Here is a 15,185-nt window from a genome sequence, read left to right as displayed (position 1 = left end):
GATTTTCATATTTAATCTCATATTAGGGTCTCTTGTAGTTACTATCTTCACTCCCTTTTAACAGTTTGCAAAAAGGTGCATTCCTTTTTTCTATTTTTGAATTTTTTTAGATAATCAAGAACTGATTTTTCTGTTGATTTTGGTATAATTCTGTTGTGGGGTTTAGTTTTTATGGGTGTTTGTTGAGTTTTGAGTTCTGGGTATTTGAGTTTTTGATTTTCTGTGGTGATCATAAGATTCTTTATGAAGAAAAAGATTCTACTTTGAATATTTTGGTATGGTTCTGTTATGGGTTTTTTAATGGTAATTTGTTGATTATTGTGATGTGATGTTTAGTGATTTTTTTAAATGATCATGCTTTGTATTATGGGTTTTTCTTCTTTTTTTTGTGGGAATTTGTCAAGTATTGTGTTCTGTGAATTTTTTTTTTCTACTGGACTCTAGAACTGATTATGCTGTTGATTTTTGGTGTTATTCTTTATATGGGGTTTTCTTTTTTTGGGAATTTTGTCTAGTATTGACTTCAGAATGCTTTGTCATGTTATCTTTAGTATTTTGTTTTGTGGAGGCTTCTTCATTTATGGTATTTCTTTTTCCAAGCTACTTTATCATGTTTTTTCTTTAGTCGAGGGTTTATTGGAAACGACCTCTCCACCTCCCAAGGTAGGGGTAAGGTTTGTGTATGCACTAAACTGAGAATAGGATTAATTGGTGATATAGTTAAGTTCAATTCTCGTAGGTTTTTTATAGTGATCCTTCAGTTATTTCTGTCAGTTTTAGATGTAATAAACTAGGAAAAGGAAGGTTAAATACTCATCATATACACTTACTATAGTTACATGATTTAGCAAGGTGAAAATGTATGTTAGTTAACTATTGTTTAGTGCTAAAAACCTATTTACAAACATATGTCATGCATCTATTAGAACACGAGTGCGTGTAATTTTTTGGTTGGATATACTTAATATAGAAATAGGTCCTATACAAATTTGTACATGCTGTAATGCTGACCCTTTGGTTTAGTTGTGGTAGTTTTGGATTTAATGATTGGTAACTGTATTAATAGAGGGAAAAACTTACTATCTTTTATGGACAATTTTGAGCAATCGAATTTATCTAGCAATGAATAATATGCATGTCTTGTAGATGCTATCATGGTTTCATATGTCAGCAAGATGTGACCGGTTGTTGTGGTTATTGCAGTAGCAAGAAACAAGTCTGTTGTGGATTCATCTTTCCCATACACTACTTGGCGGGCTGGTGTTGCTAAGGTGATTTGCAGCTTACGTTAGCTGCTTTGTTGAACGAAGCACTTTTAGGATCATCTGACTATCAAATATGGTTGGCAGCCCTTTAGGTTGGGAATGTAAAACGGATGGCTCTATCCGTAGTGAAGTTGTGGAAAAGCAGTTAGAACGCCCACTTTTGACTCCAGTGTCATCTGTTGGGAGATATCCTGTTTTATCTAGCAAGAAGGATGCCCAGATTCTAAAGAAGAATTCATCACATGCTTTAACCACAAAAGTTTTGAGTGGAAAAGAATCTGAAAGTATACGTAAGTTGAGGATCCGCGCTGAGACAAGGAATCGAAGTTCATTTTCCTCTCACACAATTAGCTCTTCCAGAAAAATTAGGACCAAAAAGGAAAAAGGTAAGAGTAAATTTCCTTTCCTTTCTGATTTCTAACATTGATTGCTAGTCAATGTTCATGTCTGGTGCTAAGGGTTTATTTAATTACCTTTTACTATCAGCGTGAATAATACTTCTTTCCTTCATTTTAGAGAAGCCATATACTTTTGTTTCAACTATTGCTTCAGGAGATTTCTAACATTGATTTCTACTGACTGGTCATGCAGTTCAAGTCCAGCAAATCAAGAGGATTTCAGCTCCACCTCCGGTTCCTGGCCGCGCTTTGGCAGGAAAGACAAGGCTTCCGACCTTCATCAGGCAGTCTAAATCATCCACAAGTACCGAGGAGCCTTCTAGAATTAGCGAGACATACTTAGGATATGAAGAGCCCATCCATCATATTGCTTGGGAAGGTATGTCCAAGATTTTCTCTCCTCATCTTGTAAATGCTATACAGTTTGTTAAGAGATATTTAGGGACCAAAAAAGCTACTCATTGTTAGATATCCTAAACTCCATCATACTATAGATGATGTAGCATGTTGATGTGCACACCAAGCACAAGGATTTCAATGACATGATCCTTGTGCTGTTCTCGTCTAAGGATAACATTTAACGGTAAAAGGCAGTGTCACCAGCATATGCATTGCAGCATGTTTATAGGTGCAAGTTTCTGTTCTCTGCTTTAGTGCAATTGCTGACCAATAATTTGTAAATTGCAGGTTCGGATGAAAAGTTTCATTCATCGGGAGTCACTTGCCCAATATGCGAAAATGATCTGTGTGACATGCCTGATGAATATGCAGATGCATATGCATATGCATATGAATATAATGATGATGCTGAGCCTTCCGTTCTCCCAAGTGTTGCTATTTTGTCATGTGGGCACTCTTTTCACGCCATATGCTTGGAGGGTATTACCCCTGAGGAGAACTCTAGTGATCCTCCTTGCTTTTTTTGTCTCAGTTGCATGTCTTGAGCCTCAATCAATTTGTTGAGGGCATTCTTGAAGCAGCTTGAAGTGATTTTACTAGGTGTACAGATCTCTTTATAGTTCAACTTCAACTGCTCATTTTGTTCACATTTTTATGTTTTTTTGTCAATTTAGCAATACAAGTTTACTGAGACTAAGTTTTCAATATTATTTGTGATGGACCAAGTCTAGTTTCAGTATTCTGTGTATTGTTCATACCAGTCAAGTTTCATGCTAATCAGAGTACGTTGATCGTTTTTCAAAATATTCATGTGCTAATACACACGGAAAGCTTCGATAATCATTAATACACATTTCTGGACCCTAAAATGGTAAAATAAGAGATGTCAGTTATGAATAAGCAATAGGTATTGCTTGCCAAAAAGTTTGTGATGGATTGAGCTCACACAAAGTCTGTCAGATTATTCGTGAAAATTCATGGACTAATACACACGAAAACCTGAGATAATCCTAAATTGCTATTTCGTAGCACAAAAACTCTAAAAATGACAGCTCCGTCATTTGAAAACAATGTCTGATTTAATAGGTCATCGTCAATGGACACAAAATTTGACCTCAAATGAAGTCGGTCACATGTATTATGAAAATTCATGGGATTTATATACATGAAAAATCTTGGTAATCCCGAATTCCTATTTTGTAACACATAAACTCCAAAAGGTGATGTAAGCCTTTCAAAATCAATGAATTACTTAATAGGTCGTCACAAATGAATCAACAATACTTGAGCTCAAATGGAATTGATCACACATATTTCAGAAAATTATTTGACTAGTACACACGAAAATTGAGATAATCTAGAATTTCTATTTCGTGACACATAAACTCCAAAATAAACGACGTTTGCCTTTTGAAAATCATGAGTGTCATTTAATAAGTTTTCGTCAATAGATCCATAAAATTTAAGTTCAAGCAAAGTCAGTGACACACATTCTGAAAAATTCATGGACTAATCAATGCACACAAAAACCCTAGATAATCCTGAATTTCTAATCTTGAAACATAAATTCTTAAAAAACAGTGTATGCCTTTCGAAAACAATAATTATCATTTAATATATTGTTACTAGTGGACCCACAAAATTTGAGCTTAAACGAAGTTGGTCATACATATTTTGAAAATTCATGGACTTATACACACAAAAACTGTGATAAATGTGAATTCATGCATCGTGACTCATAAACTTAAAAAAAGTGGAATACACCTTTCAAAAATAATGTGTGTATAATTTAATAGGTCTTCGCCAATGAACACGCAAAATTTGACCACAAACCAAGTCGGTCACATATATTATGAAAATTCATGGGGTTAATATACACGGAAAACCTTGATAATCCTGAATTTCTATTTTGTAACATATAAACTCCAAAAAAAGTGATTTAACCCTTTCAAAATCAATGAATTACGACCATCTCCAATCCTACTCTATTTTACTCTCCATTCTCTATATTTGGAGAGTAGAATAGAGAATGTCCTCTCCAACCACTCTCCATTTCACTCTTTATTCTCCATATATAGAGAGTTGAATAGTAGCTCTCCAAATTTGGAGAACTATTATTCACACTTTCTGTTTCACTTTTTCATTATTTTGTTATTATTTGTAATTAACATATTATTTTTCATATAAGGCTATGAATTAAATCTCTAATATTTGTAATTCTTTTTAAATGTAATATAATATTTTTAAAAAATATATATTATTTAATATATACTACTTTCATTCCGAATTAATAATATTTCTATTTTACCCTCACTCTCCAATTATAGAGAGTTGAATAGTAGTTCTCCAAATTTGGAGAACTACTATTCATACTCTCTATTCACTTTTTGAATATTATATTATTATTTCTACTATTTTGTAATTAACATATTATTTTTCATATAATTCTATTAATTAAATCTCTAATATTCGTGATTCCTTTTAAATGTAATATAACATTTTCAAAAATATTTTATTTTATATCTACTACTTTCATCTCAAATTAACAATATTTTAATTTTTTTTTTAATTTTCGCCACTTTGTGATACAATTTGATGTTATTATTAATTTTCACCATGAAGAATGCACAAAATTTAAATGATAAGATAAAAAATTTAATTTAAAAATATAATACATAACATAATAATTTAAATACAAGATAACAATACAATAGTATGCATAACATAATAATTTTAATAATCACAATAATAATTTAGTAATCCGGTAGGTCGTTTCTAGATTTAACGATATTCGAAAAAGGAATTAGTGTATGATTTAGGGAAGTTGTGGTTGTGATTGCGGTTGTGTTTGTTGATTTCTTTTTGCAATTATTGATAGTTGTTCTTTAGAAATTTAGAATAAAATAAATTTAATATAAAATAAAAAAATTCAAAAATTCAAAATTTTATATTACATGAAATTATATACAATGATTGTTTGGCAAAAAGAAAGAAAATATTTATATTATGAAATAAGAAAACAAAAATGAAATAGAAATAATAATATAAAATTGACAAGAGAGAAAAAGATTATTTTTTAGAGAGTAAAATAGAGAATTGGATTGGAGTTGGTTGTCTGAAAAAATAGAGAATTCTATATTTGAAGAGTAAAATAGAGTGTAGGGTTAGAGATGCCCTTAATAGGTCGTCACAAATAGATCAACAAAATTTGAGCTCAAATTGACTCGACCACACATATTTCAGAAAATTAATTGACTAATATACATGAAAATTAAGATAATTTAGAATTTCTCTTTCGTGACACATAAACTCCAAAATAAACGACGTTTGCCTTTTGAAAATAATGAGTGTCATTTAATAAGTTCTCGCCAATGGATCCATAAAATTTAAGTTCAAGCAAAGTCAGTGACACATATTTTGAATAATTCATGGACTGATCAATGCACACAAAAACCCTAGATAATCCTGAATTTCTAATCTTGAAACATAAATTCTTAAAAAACAGTGTATGCCTTTTGAAAACAATAATTATTATTTAATATATTGTTACTAGTGGACCCACAAAATTTGAGCTTAAACGAAGTTGGTCATACATATTTTGAAAATTCATGGACTTATACACACAAAAACTGTGATAATTGTGAATTCATGCATCGTAACTCATAAACTTCAAAAAAGTGGTTTATACCTAATGTGTGTATCATTTAATAGGTCATTAACAATGGACCAAAACAATTTGATCTTTAGCGGAGCCGATCACACATAATTTCTACTAATACACATGAAAAATTAAGTTAATCCTGAACTCCTACTTTGCAACTCATAAATTAAAAAAAGGCGACAACCTTTTGAAGATAATGTGTATCATTTAATAGTTTGTCACCAATGGACCCAATTTGAGCTCAACTGAAGTCATTCACACATATTCCGAAAATTCATGAACTTAATTAGATGGAAATTTAAGATAATCCTAAATTTCTATTTCGTGAAACATAAACTCCATAAACAGCGACACGTCTTTCAAAAATAATGTGTATCATTTTAATAGGTTGTCATCAATGAATTCATAAAATTTGAGCTTAAACAGAGTCAGTTGTACGTATTACTAATAATTCATGAATTTATACACACGAAAAATTCAAATTATCGTGAATTTCTATTTCGTGACACAAACTCCTAAAAGATTGACTTACACCATTCAAAAATAATGAGTATTATTTAATGGGTTGTCACCATTGGACCCACAAAATTGGAGTACATATAGGATCGGTCATACATATTCCAAAAAGTGCATGAACTAATACACACAAAAAATTAAAATAATCGTAAATTCCTATTTCCTGACATATAAACTCCAAATTTCGTAATTAATATGTATCATTTAATAGGTTTTTATCAATGGACCCACAAATTTGAGCTCAAATGGAGTCACACATAATTTGGAAAGTTCATGGACTAACACACATGAAATGTTGAGATAATCTTAAACTCCTATCTCGTAACACATTAACTTCAAAAAAGTGACTTTCGCCTTTCGAAAATAATGAGAATCATTTAATAGGTCATTCTCAAAGAGCCCACAAAATTTAAGCTCAAACGAATTTAACACACATGAAAATTGAGATAATCGTGGGCTCCTATTTTGTGATAGATAAATACCAAAAAAGAAACATCAATCTTTCGAAAATAATGAGCACCATTTAAAAGGTAGAAATCAAAGGACCAATAAAATTTAGCTCAAACGGCGTCGTCACATATTCTAGAAAAATTATGGACTAATAACACAAAAAAATGAGATAATTCTGAATTCCTATTTCATGATACATAAACTCCAAAATAGGTTGTCGATACGTACGTCTTTTAAAAACAATGAGTATCATTTAATAGGTCGTCACCAAAGGCCCATAAAATTTTAGCTCAAATGATGGCGGTCACACATATTTCAAAAAATTCATAGACTAATATACACAAAAAATTGAGATAATCATAATTTTTTACTTCGGGAACATAAACTCCAAAAATAATAATAATATACACCTTTCAAAAACAATAAGTATCATTTAATATGTCATCGTCAATGGGCCTATAAAATTTGACCTCAAATGAAATTGGTTATACATATTTCAAAAAATCATGGACTAATATACACATGAAAAATTGAGATAATCTTGAACTCATGTTTCATAACACATAAAATCCAAAAAAAAATAGTGTTTGCCTATAGAAAATAATAAATATCATTTAATAGGTTGTCACCAATGGACCAACTAAATTTGAGCTCAACAGAGTCGGCTACGTAATTCAAAAAAATCATGTACTAATACACACGAAAAATTGAGATAATTTTAAATCTATTATATTACATCTTTACTTACAAAAAAGAAAAAGTGACGCCCTCCTTTAGAAAATAATGAGTATCATTTAATAGATCGTCGTCAATGATCCCACAAAATTTGAGCTCAAACGAAATTGATCACACATATTATAGACAAATCATGGACTAATACAAATGAAAATTCTAGATTATCCTAATTTTTTGTTGTGTGATACATAATACAAAAAAGTGACGAACAAATACATTGACTATTATTTTATTAGTTGTCATCTATAGACCCAAAAAATTTAATCACAAAATGAATCGGTCACACATATTCCAAAAATTTCATGGACTAATCCTTAATACTTATTCAACACATAAACTCCAAAAAGAAAGCGTTGCTTGCATTTTGAAAATAATGAGTATCATTTAATTGGTAGCCATCAATGACCCACAAAACTTAAGTTCAAAAGAAGTTGATCACACATATTTTGAAAAAATCATGGACTAATACATAAGAAAATCGTAGGTGATCTTGAATTTCAGTTTCGTGATACATAAACTATAAAAAGTGGTATACACCTCCCAAAAATAACAAGTATTATTTAATAGGTCATCACCAATGGACTCATAAAATTTGAGCTCAAACAAAATCGATCACACATATTTTGAATAAATCATAGACTACACACAAAAAACCTAGATAATAACGAATTCTTGTTTTTTGAAATATAAATTCTATAAAAGTGATGTATGTTTTTCAAAAATAATGAATTATCATTTTATATGGGTTAAAGTATTCATTACCCCTATGAACTTGAAGCTTTTTATTCGGTGTACACCTAAACTAAATTTTGTTTTAATTACCCCCGAACTTGTTTATTCCTCCGTCGCGTACACCTTTATTGTCCATCTGGCGTAGAAATTGACAACACACTCTACTAAGCGCGTGAGGAAGTGATTTTTTGCCACATCATAAAGTTACAATGGTAAAAAAACGTAAAATCTCCATTTTTCTTTCATATTTGGCATATTTTAAACGTAAAATAGGGGAAAATGTAAATGAAAAGTAAAAGAAACAAAGATTAACACTTACTTGGTAAGAATTTCAGACAAATTTGAAATTTAATCGACCAACTTCACGTCTAGAAAAACCCAAATCCAGAAGGAGTTCCGGAAATCAGCCCTTATTCAAAAATAACTTTTAAACAATGAATTTTAAATTTAAGAAATTTATTTTTTGCAATATTAATTTATCTAGGTGGCTATTATTTATCCAGGTGGAAATCCACATCACCACTTTTGCCAGTTGTCGCGCGCGTGTAGTCACAATAGGAGCAGGTGGACGAAAAAGGTGTACGTGATGGAGGAATAAACAAGTTCGGGGTAATTAAAACGGAATATAATTTAGGTGTACACCGAATAAAAAACTTCAAGTTCAGGGGGGTAATGAATACTTTTGCCTTTAATATGTCATCACCAATAGATCCATAAAATTTTAGTTCAAACAGAGTCGATCACATATATTCCAAAACAAATTATGAACTTCGATCACACATATTTCGAAACATACATGAACAAACACACGCCAAACAAAATTCATCAAATTGTGTTATAACAATAAATTTGTGTTTCATCGCGAAATTGACTTGTCTAATTAGTATGATGGAAATAAACATAGTTAGATTATATGAACCAAACTATGCATCACTAAATTTATTTGTTACGTTAAAACTTAAAATACTTATTATCAGTTTCAACACTTATGTTCAAACATAGAATAGTGTATCTACAAAATCAAGTTCAACACTCGAAAAAAATATTTTTAAACACTTAACTCATCAATTACTTTTAATCGACTAATCCAAGGTGTTGTAAATCTAATCAATCTCAAAGTAAAGAAATCAAATTCAACTAATTAAAACTTTTAGGAACAATAATCCCAATGGGAACTTAACTTGAATTGGGACAATGACATTGATTGACCTAACCCCTGTACAAACAATATAATGTTATGCTCTTCAGCCAGAGGTGAAAAACATTAATCTTACTACTACATAGTTCTACAGACAGAAATTTCACCAATTATCAAAGAATCTTCAAATCCCAGTTTTTCTCCATGTATAACGTCTTCCGAATCCCGAGGTGTGCTTGCAACAGGACCACAACAAACAGGCAAAACCCAAATGGTTTTCCTGGGGACTATAGCCTAGAACTTCAGTACATTCTCAAGAAAAGAACGGCTATCTGGATTGGTTTTCATCATCTTCAACAATGTTGAATAGGAACTTTGGAAGGGATGCAATACGAGGAAGATGAAGGAGCAAGTCGCCAAAGGAGTCTATCCTTGGAATACTTGGTGTCAGTTTACCACCAACAAAATCCTTGGCGTTCTCTTCGTTATTTCTGTCGTTCTCACATGCAGAAGAGCTACAAGCATCGGTAGATTGAACAGGTTTTTGCAGATGATTTTCTCCATTTAAATGGGGCTCGTGAGACGCAATAGGATCCTGCAAGAGGCAGCACAGAGAGTTCACTTTCTTCATGAGAGATTTCTCGTCTGAAGCTGGTGTACATTGAGTGTCGCTCAGCCACATCTGTGCAATGTCCTCCAGCATGCCCTTGCATTCTAAGGCCTCATCAGACTGCAAACTTCCAGAATTAATCTGTTGTGAAATGCAGATTTCAATGTGGCTAACAAGATCAGTCATAGACATTGATGGCCGGAGTCCTGGCACCTTCAATTGCTCCAAGTTTTGCATCCTGTTAGAATCATACCCTATGCTGTTTGCATTGTCCCCAACAGCATGTGTATCCATCACTGAAGATCAAAAGAAAAGAATCGGTGACAACTTTGGCTTTCATCATACAGAAGTAATCTACTACTGGATGTTAAGTGTAAATACAAACTCGGTATCAAAAAACTTAGTATTTGAACATCATCAACTTCAACAGATGTGGAAAGGGCATAACATGAAATGCTAGCTATCTTATTTCATTTATTATCTAAATTCTAAACCTATGTTTAGCAAAAGATATGAAACTTTGGATCAATCCAGACCGAGAAGCTACAAATTGTAGGGAAGTGCCAACATCAACAAATTGGAAAAGGCACATGGATTGTCCCCTATCTTATTTTATTTGATAGTCCAATTACTGAAGTCTGAACTATACGATCAATCCTGACCCAGACACTGCAAATTGTAGGAATGACAAAGAAGTTTTAAACATAACCATACAATTCATGAACTTAAAGATGAAAGTGGAATCTCACCAAAGATATCAAAACCCAATATTCAATCAGAAGGATAAATTAATATCCATGTTTAAAGACAACAGATTATCTTGCTCATCTCTCACCTCAGGAGCAGAAATTAGACAAATATAAACAGAGGAAAAGAAGATGGCACAAATAGTCCACGAAGAAAACTACATAGCGAAGAGTTGAGAAAAAAGGGGCGGGCTGAAGATGGAAATGGAATGATGGCACTAAACATGGTAGGGGTGGAGGAAAAGAGTTATGAAATCCCAAGCACACAACTAATTATCGAATGTATGCATGTAAAATAGCCAGTATAAAGAACATATCTACCAGATTAAGAGGCAATTGTAGATGTGTATTGCACAAAGCTTAAATTATAGTAACGACACTTCAAGCATGATTCTGACAAATGCAGCACACAACCACTAATATAAAATCCCTTTTTGTTAGCTTTAGCATTCTTTTCCCACACTTTTTCTCGATTGCTGTACATTTTCCACAGAATGATGCCTATCAAGGTTGTAGAGCTTAGAATAGACAATCTACGCACGGAATATTAAGAGCAGACAGGAAGAACTACTTACCTGAGCTTGGAGAAGGGGTATCTCTAGACAAATGTTCATGGGCTGTACCAAGGAGATCAGGTTGTTCAAAAGACACCGAAGATGACTGTGCCGCAGCAGGTGATGCTGCATCTTGGATGCTTGATAGTGGGGAACCCTTACCAGAACCGACTGGATCTAAGCCATGGTCGTTCAATTCGTCAAGATTTTCAAACAGAGTAGCTTTTGTATCAAAATATGGAGATTCCAAGGCCAATTCAGGCTGTTTGCTCAGAGAATTGAGCCGCACATCACATTGGATCAATTTTTCATAATGCTTATTCAAGACACCGAGTGGACACTGTAGAAAGTGTTGCCTATACCGATCAAAAGAGGTATTATTCACCAACAGCATTAGAAGCTAAACTACTGAACTATGGAATACATAAGGTGATTCAGTTATTCAATATTTGGTGCATTTTTAAGGTGGGAATCACACTCCATTGCTGATCTGGTTCCTCGATATATTGGTAAACATTCAAGTGCTTAGGAGCCAAAATTCATAAGTTGATGACCCCTAACTTGTTGCTTTTCAGCTTATAAGCACTTTCAATTAGACCAAGTATTTTACTATCTAATACCTAATACTCAAAATTTTCTTCTAAGAATTTTAACTCACAACTCCCTCTTCATTCAATTGATACTTTTTTAGTTTAAATTTTTTGTAAATAATGTTAAGGACATACTCCGTCCATCCGTCCATCCCAATTTATGTGATGATGTTTGTCTGGGTATAAAGTTACAACACTAGAAGACTATTGAAATTTGTGGTCTAAAATAAGTCATAGATATTAGTCTCGCTCTAAATCATCTCATAGAGGGTAAGATCGGTGTTCTAAAGTTAACTTGTTATTAAATAGAGAAAAATTCATTTTAAACTAACTAAAAAGGAAAGGGAGACATAAATTTGGGACTTAGGGAGTATTTGCCATTTTAACCCAAAAAATATTATATCACACTTCTTTTACCAAATATATCAACGACTAATTATCAGTTTCAACACTTCAACTCAAACACGTAACTGCTTATTTACAAAATCAGTTTCAACACCAAAAAGTGATTTTCAACACTTAAGGTTATTGGATACTTTAAATCAGCTAATCCAAATGAGCTCTTAGTCTAGTTATCACTCCATAATGCCTAATGTTATTAAATTTTGTTCTTCCTTCTCCCATAATAGAAGGAGACTTGTTTAATCTTGGAGAAACTTTCACATTTTTTTTAATGAAGTAGTAGTATGTTTCATTATTTTTTTTGATTTTTTTGATGAAGTGAAGTATGTTTCTTTAAAAAGCATCAAAGAGATGCAAAGTGATCAAGGAGCATAGTTACAACTAACAGAACAATAAAAAGGAGTATTTCGCATTGTTGAATAGTTTCTCTAATTGTTGGAAAAACAAGAGGAAAACAGAGCAGTGTGTTCTTTATTTATGAAGAAATACAAGTATAGCTTGAGTTAGGAAGAATTTTTTGAACATAAGAACTTGTTGGATTTGCATAGTCCAAATGCAATCAGTTTGGTGTCTTGTTGGACTATGAGCCACACTTACACCGATAAAATACGACACACAAAATAATTGATGAAGTATATCAAATTGTAAGTCAGCGATTTCACCAATCACATTTTGTGTTAGTAAGATAGGATATTTCAAAAAATTAGTCATTGGACAAATGTCAAAAGAATGTTAGCTTGTGAATTTATCTCAAAGAAAAATGTTAGCTTGCGGATTAGTCATTGGAAACTTGTCTTGATTTTGACAAATATCCTCAACTTTTGTCGAAAATGTCGCAAATGTAATGTTTTGGGGATCAGTCATTAGTCATAGGATACTTGTCACATCCTCGATGACCACAATCTCTACACCTACAAATACCCTATCATGTACTCGCCATTTCAGTGCCAGAAGTTAAGTCTAATTATCACTCCGTCACACCAACTCTCTTCCATAACTTGTTGAGTTTGTTATTTAAAGTTTATCGTTCCTGCTCCTCTAGTAGAAAAAGGCATGTTTAATCCTGGAAAATTCACACGGTTGAAATAGTTTCTCAAGACAATGCATTGCACAATATTTTTTTCAAATCCTAGTGGAGACAAAAACACTAAGTGATTTCTTCACATTTGTCTAAACCCTTGTAGAAGGGAGGTAGAACTATTAATCAAGGTGCGCACAAGCTAGCCCGCATACCACAATTATAAAAAAAGTGCAGTGCACCACTCAAGCCATACTTATATTTACTCATATATAAATAACATTAATTGTCCTATTTTCCCCTTGTATTACTCCATCATACCTACTGTTTTTCATAACTTGCTCATTTTATTATACCTGCACCTTCTGATAGAGGGAGTTGTTTCATCCTTGGGAAACTTTTTTTTTTCCTTGGATAAATAATCTTGAAGGTGGTTAGTACACATGTACCCAGCATGTGAATAAAACAACATTTATTTAGGGACTAAATAAGTATCCTACAGTCGAGATAATACAAAATATCATTGGTCGTTTCTTAACAGAAGTAAAGATTATTTACCTGTTCAAGCTAGCCTGTCCACCAGTGAAATCTGAAGTCGCTTGCCATAGAGTATGTTTTCTGGGTTGTGGATTTGTCTCCTTGAAGAAAAGGGGCTGGCGAGCCAACTGAATCACAGAAAACCATAAACTACAAACTGAAGATAACACTACAATTTCTTACAAAACAAAAGAAGAACTATAGTGCCAGTAAAACTAGAGTACCAGTATAATTGTTCTTTCAAACATTTACGATGTTTCAATTCACAGGATGAAGTATTTTTGCTTTGGGAGGTCCTTTTATAGGACTTCATCAATAACTTTTTACGTAGGAAAAAGAAGTATTCAATATGGTGAGATTTGACCTTATACCTATCTGTTTGGTGCTGCTAATAAAAAAAAACTTATACTAAGGCACTTAAGAAATTAGTTTAGAGAGAGCCCCCAAAAGCATGGCCTAGTGGTCAATGAAGTGGGGAAGTCATGAGGTCCTTTCAAATCCCCGAGGAGACAAAAAACACTAGGTGATTGCTTCCCATATGCCCAAAGGTTTGGGGCAGAGTTGTCCAATAATTGTGCTGGTAGGAGTTAGTAGATTCCTGTAGATTTAGTCGAGGTGCACCCGAGCTGGCCCTGGACACCACTGTCATTAAAAAAAATAGGTTGGAAACTTATGCCTTACCACAAGAGTCAAACTGCCTGGACCATCCTCTGGACAGCTCGCCTTCAGCCCCATGATATCTGACCATTGAATCTCAATTTTACTCTTGAGCCCACCTTCAAGAATTTCCCAAACAAGCTTATGCTTAGCAAAGTAACACTTTGCCACCAAATCACCTTCATATCTAGATGCATACTAAAACGAAATAGAAAAATTAGCCAAAAGAAAATTATTCACAGATAATCTACTAACAAGGCACAAAGTTCAAGGCAATTACTTCCCAAGACCCTATCCTTAGAAGTGATCCCGAAAAATTTGACGCCTTCAGCTTGTCAGTTGCTACTGAAGTGGAAGCACCCTTTGTTCCCGTATTGCTTACAGAAGTAGGGTTTTCAGGTGCAATGGAGGAACCACTGTTTTGTGAAAGCCTCATCGTGATTAAATCTAACAAAGATGGACTCTTTCTCAATCTCAGACCTAAAGGACTTGGCTCATCAAGTGGATTGTATTCTGGGGGAGGAACAGGGAATTCATCATTTCCAGCATCCCACTGTTAAAAAAGCAGGAGATGAAGATAAGTAGCTGAAAATTGGAGTCCCTCAGTGACAAGTCAAACACAAAAAAAAAACAAGAACAAAATAATAACCAGGAGACCATCTTAGCAAAGTCTGAAAACAAGCTTAAAAGATCATGGAAACTTGGATAACAACTTCATAAAAAAGATGAACACTCTTCTTTCAGCTGGTTACACCCCCCCCCCCCCCCCCCCTTTAC

General features: G+C 33.1%; 2 protein-coding genes across 2 annotated transcripts in view; one reads left to right on the top strand and one right to left on the bottom strand.

Moving 5' to 3' along the window:
* The first annotated feature begins 1,207 nt into the window (after window positions 1-1,207).
* LOC102585565 (uncharacterized) lies at window positions 1,208-2,680 on the top strand. Its single transcript, XM_006343663.2, has 3 exons — window positions 1,208-1,651; window positions 1,857-2,042; window positions 2,351-2,680. The coding sequence occupies exons 1-3, from the start codon at window positions 1,339-1,341 to the stop codon at window positions 2,605-2,607; spliced, it is 756 nt and encodes a 251-aa protein (XP_006343725.1). The 5' UTR covers window positions 1,208-1,338; the 3' UTR covers window positions 2,608-2,680.
* Window positions 2,681-9,263: 6,583 nt separating this feature from the next.
* LOC102599998 (uncharacterized) overlaps window positions 9,264-15,185 on the bottom strand; it is an 8,225-nt gene continuing 2,303 nt past the window's right edge. Inside the window, exons 2-6 of the mRNA XM_006343537.2 lie at window positions 14,689-14,961; window positions 14,433-14,606; window positions 13,773-13,879; window positions 11,226-11,560; window positions 9,264-10,200 (exon numbers count right to left, since the gene is read on the bottom strand). Of these exons, the coding sequence (XP_006343599.1) occupies window positions 9,623-10,200; window positions 11,226-11,560; window positions 13,773-13,879; window positions 14,433-14,606; window positions 14,689-14,961 (1,467 nt within the window). The 3' untranslated portion in view covers window positions 9,264-9,622. The remainder of the gene's footprint in view (window positions 10,201-11,225; window positions 11,561-13,772; window positions 13,880-14,432; window positions 14,607-14,688; window positions 14,962-15,185) is intronic.

Source organism: Solanum tuberosum, unplaced genomic scaffold (genome assembly GCF_000226075.1).
Source record: "Solanum tuberosum cultivar DM 1-3 516 R44 unplaced genomic scaffold, SolTub_3.0 scf00047, whole genome shotgun sequence".
Taxonomy (NCBI): Eukaryota; Viridiplantae; Streptophyta; class Magnoliopsida; order Solanales; family Solanaceae; genus Solanum; species Solanum tuberosum.
The sequence above is the reverse complement of the archived record's forward strand: the minus strand, read 5'-3'. Positions and strand labels throughout refer to the sequence as shown.

Bases quoted from the DNA above. Each gene is read 5' to 3' on its own strand.
- LOC102585565 (XM_006343663.2), top strand. From the start codon at position 1,339: ATGGTTGGCAGCCCTTTAGGTTGGGAATGTAAAACGGATGGCTCTATC. The intron at 1,652-1,856 runs GTAAGAGTAAAT...CTGGTCATGCAG, and splicing joins TAGGACCAAAAAGGAAAAAG to TTCAAGTCCAGCAAATCAAG. The intron at 2,043-2,350 runs GTATGTCCAAGA...TGTAAATTGCAG, and splicing joins CCATCATATTGCTTGGGAAG to GTTCGGATGAAAAGTTTCAT.